Source organism: Mandrillus leucophaeus, unplaced genomic scaffold (genome assembly GCF_000951045.1).
Source record: "Mandrillus leucophaeus isolate KB7577 unplaced genomic scaffold, Mleu.le_1.0 Scaffold67, whole genome shotgun sequence".
Classification (NCBI taxonomy): domain Eukaryota; kingdom Metazoa; phylum Chordata; class Mammalia; order Primates; family Cercopithecidae; genus Mandrillus; species Mandrillus leucophaeus.
In genome coordinates this window covers 3,318,096-3,327,193 of record NW_012107252.1, presented here as the reverse complement: position 1 = coordinate 3,327,193, position 9,098 = coordinate 3,318,096, and the positions used below count along the sequence as shown (strand labels likewise).

The 9,098-nt window shown below is 51.1% G+C and overlaps 1 protein-coding gene across 21 annotated transcripts in view; it reads right to left on the bottom strand.

Annotated features, from left to right (window-relative positions):
• Window positions 1–2,112: 2,112 nt before the first annotated feature.
• ST3GAL3 (ST3 beta-galactoside alpha-2,3-sialyltransferase 3) overlaps window positions 2,113–9,098 on the bottom strand; it is a 208,538-nt gene continuing 201,552 nt past the window's right edge. For 18 of the 21 annotated variants that reach the window (XM_012001805.1, XM_012001798.1, XM_012001813.1 and 15 more), the window contains one exon: window positions 2,113–3,141. In XM_012001805.1, coding sequence (XP_011857195.1) covers window positions 3,052–3,141 — 90 coding nt within the window. In that variant the 3' untranslated portion in view covers window positions 2,113–3,051. The remainder of the gene's footprint in view (window positions 3,142–9,098) is intronic. The other 3 variants (XM_012001795.1, XM_012001796.1, XM_012001797.1) reach the window with 1 other exon arrangement.

Genomic DNA, 9,098 nt, shown 5'->3' with positions numbered 1-9,098 from the left:
AGGGTCTGACTCTGCTCTAGTCTCCGCACAGCTCACCTCCTGTGCTGCTTAGGGCTTGGAGTATGGACACTCTTGCAAACACGGGGGTCACTGGGGCACAGCAAGGGCAGTGTTGGCAGAAGTGGGTACTGAGGGCTGGAGGCAGGGGTCACAGAGGAGGAACATCTGAGCTGAGGCTTGAAGTAGGTAGCTGGAGGGCAGCATTTCAGATGCCTAATTATGGCAATTTGGCAAGCGGGGTGAGGGCTGGGTGAGTAACATGGATGGAAAGATCCTAACAGTGGGGACCATGGGAGGGTTTTGAGCAGAATGGTGTGATCAGATAGATATTTTTGTGGATGACTGGCTGTAGTGAAGAGGATGGGGTTGGAGAGAAAGGTGGAGGCTGCTGCAGAGAGGATGAGGTCTGATGCAGGGCGTGAGGGAAGCGTGGGGCTGCCAGGCCCCAATCTGGAACACGCAATTTTGAAAATTTGTTGGTGCCTGACTGGATAGGGTGAGGAGGTAGGTAGGCCCTGCATAAGTGTGCCTTTGGCGGGGTGACTTGGGGGAGGGGTACATCCCGGTTCCTGGGAGGAAAGGCAGGGGCTCATGAGTTCAGTGTTGGACATGTTGAGTTGGAAGGGCCTGTGGATTATCCAAGTGGAAATGTTCAGGAAGCAGGTGAATTTGTAACTTGGAGGGAAGCACAGAGAGCTGCGCTGTCAAAGATAATTTGGGAATTGCCAACCAACTGGCAATTGGAAGCTGTGGGCAGGGATGAGAGTACTGGGGATGAGTGTGGACCGGCTGTACCCTGGCTATGCTTCAGAACTACTGAGGACCTTTAAAACCTACCCACATCCGGGCCTCAACCTAGACTGGAATCAGACTTTCCGGGTGGACATGTGCAATTTTCAGATTGCACAGGTGATTCTGGTGCATGGCCAGGGCTCAGAACCATAGCTTGTTTGAAAGTAGTTTTCAAACCATAGCTTGTTTGAAAGCAGTGGTGAGGACTAGAAGTCAGACCATAGAGAACTGCTGCTGGAGTTGGTGGGGCTGCTGCAGGCGTGCCAGGAGCCCCCTGGGATAGGAGGCCAAGCAGGGAGAAATCTGCCTTGTCACCTCCCACAACTGGCCGCTCAGTTGGGGCACCTGCCTTGGAGCTTTTTCAGCCAGCGATACCTCTTATGGGCATTCAGCCTATGCCCTGTGCAACTCCATGGGGCACCATCCAGGCAGGAACATGTGCATGGTAGTGACCTTATTTCCAGTAGAATATGGAGGAGGTTTCTGGGTTGACCTGTCCCTCACTCAGGGCCTCCCTTACCCCCTGCTTCTGCCTAAGGCCAGCCACAGTGGGAAGGAGCATGTGGGAGGCTGCTGGTCCTTGGGATGGCCAGGACTGCAGCCTTAGGGCTCACCAGTGGGAGGGCAATCCAGGGCTGCCTGGACTCTTAGATTGGGGTGGGCGAGAGAGAGGTGCAGGGGCCGGCTACCCCATCTACTGCCTGCCAGTGGCAGTGTGATAGGAAGCTCACTTCATGGCCTCAAGTGCAGGCGACAGTCTGGTCTGTCCATTCTCAGGCCTGCCTGGGGATGCTGGGGAAGAGAGGGATCAGACTCTAGGACTCTTAAGAAGGTGAGGTGACATCTTTTCTAAAGTATGACAGAGGATGCCTAGAGGGGAGCTGAAGGGAGAGGGTGTGCCTCTGTGCTGATGGGGGTGGGGCATGTCCTTCCCAGAGGGCCGCGGTGTCGGTAGTAGGGTAGGTCTGTGGGCCTCTGCTTCCTGCAGGGGCTCAGCAGTACATCTTTCCTGTGCTTGCAGGAATATCCGCCCTTCCAGAGGTGGGGCTGCGGCAACCCCAAGGCAATGTCCTAGGACTCCAGTCCTGTGCCTCTGTCTCCTCTAAGAGTGTGCCCTGAAACCTCTGGTCTCAAAGCAAAGAGGATACAGGAGATGCCCAGAGGCCTCTGGATGGCTACGTAGGTCCTGCACTGACACAAGAAGTGAAAGGGGCCCAGGACTGTGTGGACTGAAGAGAGGGCCCGAGGTTTTGGCGTAGTTGCTGAGGCTTTAGGTTCCTGTTTCTTCCAGAAAGTCAGAGAAGGCAAAAAGAGACTAGGCTCGGGGAAGAGCTTTATTGCTTCCACGGGGGTGGCCTGGGATGGCTGCCACAGCTTAGGTAAGGTCCTTGGGCCTCACTTCCCTCTGGTCCAGGCTAAAGGCAGAACCCAACCACCTGGCAGTCTTGTTGCTGAAACCTAGACCATGTGGCAAGTTGGTGAGTCCAGGCCTGCGGTAGTCCTGCGGATCAGCCGCGGCTGTGGAGGGGAGCTCTTCCCAGCAGGCCGAGCCAGGCGTCACCCTCCTGAGCTTTAAAGTTCTGCTGTAGCCCTGGGGCGGTCTTGTTGGCTCCAAAGGGACGGCTCCAGGGTTTCCCTATGGGACAGCTAGGGCTGGTGAGTGGGAATACCCCATCTTCTCCCCCAAGAAAGGCCAAACAGTGTCATGAGCTGGAGGCGGCTGGCTTGAGATCCTGCCCACCACCCTGTAGCTCCAGAGCAAGGTACAGGCTGGTCATGGCACTCCTGCCCCACAGGGAGCTAACTGGTAACACTGCCTGATGGGCCCTCTAGTGGGCCTCTTCCTGCATGGCAAGTGGACCCAACTTGAGATCTCCAACCTTATTTAAAAATAAATTATCCCTACCCTCCCCCCTACCCAAATTCACAAAATGATAATACACCAAACACTGATTGGAGAAGTGATTCTGGCAGCAGCCTTGCTGCCCAGTGTCCCCCTGCCTGCATGCTGGGTCTGCTGGGCACAGCCAGGAGCCTGCTGGCCGTCTGGCATCAAGGACCCATGCTGAATGAGGCTGAGTGCTGGTCTCTGAGACTGGCTGCTGAGCAGGCACAGCTCCGGCTGCTCCACCAAGGCCTTGCTGCCCCTGGGGCCCTTGGCACTGTCCTTCTCTGTGTCTGAAGACCCCTGTGTAGGTGGTGCTGGCTGCTGCTGCTCCTGGTGGTGCCTGGGCCTCTATGGCCGTGTGCTGGACCCACTCAGATGCCACTGCTTAGATCAGTGATGACGCGAGCTTTCACCAGCTTCCGCAGAAACTCTTTCTCTCGCTGGATATTGTGCGTCCAGGACTGAAAGGAGAGATGAAGTGATCAGTTGGGCCTTTGCTCAAACCTTTACTGCCCCTTCTGGGGCTCGGTGCCCTCTTCCAGTCACCACTCTCCAATACTCTGTGACCGTGGAAATCTGAAGGCGGATACTGGTAATCAGTTGTATCTACAAGGTAATGATGGCCCTGCTCTAGGAGTGCCACAGCTCATCCTCCTCCCTTCCCAAGGCAGGGAAAAAAGAACCTTCATACCCCTTTCCTTGTCCCAGGAAAACCGTTAGGCTTCCCAACCTCCCTCCTCAGTGCTGGCGGAAGGACCTTGTTCCCACAGACTTCAAGCCACTTCTTGTCAGGAAGCACCTAGGTTATAGACACCCTGCGGGCAGGCAGTGTGAGTCACTGAAGTCCAATAGCAAGGGGTGGCTGAGTCACTCGCTGGCCTGATGCAATCTACTCTCCAGGCCTGGGGGTGGCGGATGAAATCCTGCCTCCCAGATCAGAGGAGCCATGGGGCCTGCAGAGAGATGGCGAATCTTTTTTAGAAAATTAAAAATAGGCCGGGCGCGGTGGCTCACGCCTGTAATCCCAGCACTTTGGGAGGTTGAGATGGGCGGATCACGAGGTCAGGAGTTCAAACCAGCCTGACCAACATGGTGAAACCCCGTCTCTACTAAAAATACAAAAATTAGCCAGGCGTGATGGTAGCGCCTGTAATCCCAGCTGCTCAGGAGGCTGAGGCAGGAGAATCACTTGAACCGGGGAAGCAGATGTTGCAGTCTGCTGAGATCGTGCCACTGCACTCCAGCCTGGGCAACAGACAGAGATTCTGTCTCAAAAAAATAAATAATAATAATAATAATTAAAATAATTTTTAATTGAAAGAATAATTGTATATATTTTGGGGGAAGAATGTGATGTTTTGATAGATGTATACATTGTGGAATAATTAAATCAAGCCAACCTCACCTACTTACTAATTTTTTATGGTGAGCACATTTGATTATAGTTAATAATAATGTCACATATTTCAAAATTACTAGAAGAGGCTTCTGGGGAAGACTGTACCCAGCATAGGGTCCTTTCCTAACCCCAGGACTCTCACCAGAAAACTTTGATGAAAAAGGCTTGATTGAATGAATGGATGAATGACAACAGCCTTATCAGAGTTTGTCCCCAAGTGACCTCTCTGTCAGCACTGAGCTTCACCATAACTGTTTATTTTTTATTTATTTATTTATTTTTTGAGACAGAGTTTCACTCTTGTTGCCCAGGCTGGAGTGCAGCAGCGTGATCTCAGCTCACTGCAACCTCTGCCTCCCAAGCGATTCTCCTGCCTCAGCCACCTAAGTAGCTGGGACTACAGGTATGTGCCACCACGCCCAGCTAATTTTGTATTTTTAGTAGAGATGGGGGTTTCACCATGTTGGTCAGCCACTATTTACTGGTGCTGAGAAGTGACCTGGATGCAGTGCCCTGTGCCTGTATCCCAACTACTTGGGAGGCTGAGACAGGAGGATCATTTGAGCTTAGTTCACCTGGGTAACATATCCAGACCCCATCTTTTGAAAAATAATAAATAAATGAATTTTTAAAAAATAACTTATGGCTCTGTCTAGCCCTTATTCTGATCCAGTCAACCCTCTCCACCTTCCAAATCTTTTACACCTGAAACTCAGGCAGTCATTAGCCCAATTCCCGCAGTCATCAGCCCAATTCCCAGTATTCCTCTTCTCAGCATTCCCTTCAACCTCTTGTGCTAACCACAAACCCAGCTGCCCTGAACGACAGTGCCCCCAGACTCCCTCTCCAGGTCTTCCCTCTCCAGGTGTTTCTTCCCTCACATTCCACAGTCCACAGCCTCTAAAGGCAGGGTATTCCTTATACCCCATTGTCCCTCCAGACTCCCTAAAGCCCTCCAGCCCCTTCAAGGCTCCTGTCATCATACTGTGCCATCTGCACTTGCCCCTCCTCATTGCGGATCCCTGGGTGACTCATCCCCATTCTTTGACGATGTAAACATCTGGCTCACTGTCTCTCTTTGAGGGCAGGGACTGTTAGGCACAGAGTAGGTGCCTCAATATTTGTTGAATGAAATCAGGTTTTACAGGGAAAACAGAGGCTTGGAGGAATGGCAGGGCCAGGATTCAAGCAGACGTGGAAACTCGTTTGCCTCTTTACTTCTCCCTCATCCTCATCACTCCTCTGGAGAAGTAGTAACCAATTTGATGGGTCAGGGTCAACAGCACCCACTAGGAGTCACTGAGGGCTAAAAGGTCAGCAGAGGACTGGATATTTGATGATATTAATGAATTACTGTTCATGTTTTTAGGTGTAATAATTTAAAAAATAGTCCTTATCTTTTAGAGAAAATGAATGAAGTTTTTTGTTTTGTTTTGGTTATTGTTTTTGAGATGGGAGTTTCACTCTTGTTGCCCAGGCTGGAGTGCAGTGGTGTGATCTCGGCTCACTGAAACCTCCGCCTCCCAGGTTCAAGCAATTCTCTTCCCTCAGCCTCCCAAGTAGCCGATATTACAGGCACCCGCCACCACTGGCTAATTTGTATTTTTAGTAGAGACGGGGTTTCTCCATGTTGGGCAGGCTAGTCTTGAACTCTTGACCTCAGGTGATCCACCCGCGTCAGCCTCCCAAAGTGCTGAGATTACCGGCGTTGAGCCACCGCGCCCAGCCTGAATGAAGTATTTATGGTTGGAGGGATACATGGTATCTGAGACTTGTTTGAATCGGTGGAGTAGGAGCATGAGACAAAGAAGAGATGGAACAATGTTGGCCGCCTGTTGATGCCTGTGGAAGGTGGGGGGCAGGAACATGGCAATTCATGATATTATCCTCTGTACTTGTAATATGCTTGACAAGTTCCATTATAAAAAATAAACAAGAAAGTCAGCCCTGGGTGTAGCTCTCTTGGATCCGGCAATGCCACCTCTCTGGTGCTCTTTTCCTAATTCTGCTGTCTATGCAGACAACTTCCGAGTTCCCCTGAGCTCTGAACTGGCTGTGGCTGGTGGAGGATTCTGGTCATCCTGGGGTCTCCAGCCTTACCAGGGCCCTTGATTCTGAGTATGGATGCCCATCCCATGTCACAGTCCACACTCTCAGCAGCTTTTTTTTTTTTTTTTTTTTTTGAGATGGAGTTTCACTCGTCGCCCAGGCTGGAGTGCAATGGTGCGATCTTGGCTCACTGCAACCTCTGCCTCCTGAGTTCAAGTGATTCTCCTGCCCCAGCCTCCCGAGTAGCTGGGATTACAGGCATGCGCCACCATACTCGGCTAATTTACGAGGTTTCTCCATGTTGTTCAGGCTGGTCTTGAACTCCCGACCTCAGGTGATCCGCCCGTGTTGGCCTCCCAAAGTGCTGGGATTACAGGTATGAGCCACCACACCCAGCCAGAAGCTCTTTTTCTTTGGCTCCTCTTTTTCTTTGGCTCCTCACCCAACCATTAAGTATCCATGTTCAAGGGTCCTGCCAGGATGAGCTGCGCTTCTCACTCTCTGTTCTCTCTCTGGGAAATCTCATCCTTATATCTGAAGCAGCAGCTGTGCTCACAACTCATAGATCTATACTTCCAGTCTGGACTTCTCTGCTGTGTGACAGATTCCTGTATGAAGCCATGTCATCCTCTAGCTACTGCCCAGTCTCTCCTCCCTTCTCTTCCAAGTGTCCTGAGAGATCCCTTACCACGAGCAACATCTGTGGTCTCTAACCACAGATGGTAGGTGCCATCTACTCACTGTTCACTACTGCAATCTGGCTTCCACTCCAGTACTCCTTTGAAATGGTTCTCACCACAGTCAGCAGTAACTCCTAACAGCTACATCCGACGGCCACCTCTCAGCCCTCCTCTTACTGGCTTTCCCAGCACCACATTGTAGATGCTCTTCCTGGAACACTGCTCCTTTGGCCTCCACGATGTGGCACCTTCCCACTTCCTCTGTCTCCTTTATGAATTCCCTTGACATCCCTTCCATATACCCGGCATTCAATCCTTGGTCCATGTGTCTCCACATCCCACACACTCCTGCTGGGCCTGCAGAGTGAGCTGACCAAGGCAAGTGCAGGTGAAGCGAGGGGAAGCCAAGGTGTTGAATGGCCCATGGGAGACACCCCAGGTAACAGAGGGATTCTAAACCCAGGCACCAACATTCTCAGTGAATCCTCTTCCGGGGATTGGTAAATAACAGTGGCAAGTAGGGGTAAAATAGTAATCATAATGGCTAAGATTTCTGAGTGCTTACTATGTGCCAGGTCTTTTTTACACATGATCACATCCGGTCCTTTCCAAACCCTAGGAGGTAGGTGCTGTTATCATCCCTTTCATAGATAAGGAAATGAAGATCTAACGTCAGCCCCTGAACCAAGGTCCTGAAGTCATCTTTTTTGATTTGAGAAGCTATACTCTTTTTCTTTTTCTTTCTTTCTTTTTTTTTTTTGAGACACAGTCTTGTTCTGTTACCCAGGCTAGACTGCAGTGGAGCAATCTTGGCTCACTGTAACCTCCACTTGAGCCTTCCTGGGCTCAAGCAATTCTCCTGCTTCAGCCTCTGGAGTAGCTGGGATTACAGGCATGCACCACCACGCCTGGCTAATTTGTGTATTTTTAGCAGAGACGCGGTTTCGCCATGTTAGCCAGGCTGGTCTCGAACTCCTGACCTCCGGTGATCCCCCCGCCTCAGCTTCCCAAAGTGCTGGGATTACAGTCATGAGCTACTGCACCCAGCCAAGAAGCTACACTCTTTTTTGTATTTTTAGTAGAGACAAGGTTTCACCGCATTAGCCAGGATGGTCTCAATCTCCTGATCTCATGATCCACCCGCCTAGGCCTCCCAAAGTGCTGGGATTACAGGCGTGAGCCACCGCGCCCGGCCGAAGCTACACTCTTAAGCACTCTGCATGGAGTGTGGTGCAACAGATGCTGGGAGCCTCACAGCCAGTGAGCTTTTACATGTAATGGAGGGACAACAGAGATATGGCAGGTGGAAGCAAATGAAAAGATTCCATCAGAGAGGGCTGCAGGGAAGGCAGTGTCTTACCTCATTCCTACACCAAGGCAATCCCTAGGTCCTACTGAGTTAAAATCCTATTTCTTGCCTCTGTCTCATCGCCTTATACTTCCAGCCTGGACCTCCGGCCTCTAACTAATCGCCTTAGCCAAAGATCTGGATCATCGCCTCTCTCATCACCTCTCTCCTTATTGTCTCAGCCAAAGATCTGGTTCAGGAGTCACCATCTCTTGCCCAAAGTGCAGCAACTCCCAACTAGGTTCTGTCCTGCCTTGCCCCCTCTCCGTCATTCTGCAGCCACAGTGATCCACTACATGCTAATGTAAGGCCTCAGACTCACCCATGGCTCCCTACCGCCTTCTAAAAAAAGTGCAAACTCCTTCCATGGCATAGAAAGCCCGTTACGATTTGGCCATCGCCCATGTCTATGGCTCTCACCCTCTGCATACAACTTTACATAAAGTTTACATAAAAGGCATTTGTAAAAGACCAAAGATATAAGTAAACATAGAAGCCAGGAGGCTGATAAAAGCTGTGAGTGCAATCTGAAGTGGGTGGGGACAAAGCAGCAAGAAGGCACGTGAGGCATGGCAGGGATGGAAGACTTTTGGGGCCATGGTGATGGTGAGGCAGTTCTAGAACGTCCCAGACCCAGAATGAGCTGCTCGCTCCTGAACCATATCCCAGACAGCAGGAGGCCCAGGTGGAAGGCTGTTTCTAGCTTCCTATGGGATTTCCAAGTGCCTTGTATATCCTGGAAATAACTCTCAATCACTTGAGGTAGTTGGACTAAACCTGCTGTAGAGTGAATGTTTATGTCCTCCCCACGAATTCACATTCTGAAACCTAACCCCCAATGTAATGGAATTTGGAGGTGGGGGCCTTTGGGGAGGTGATCAGGTCATGAGGGCAGAGTTCTCATGAATGGGATTAGTGCCCTTATAAGACTCAGGGCCAGGC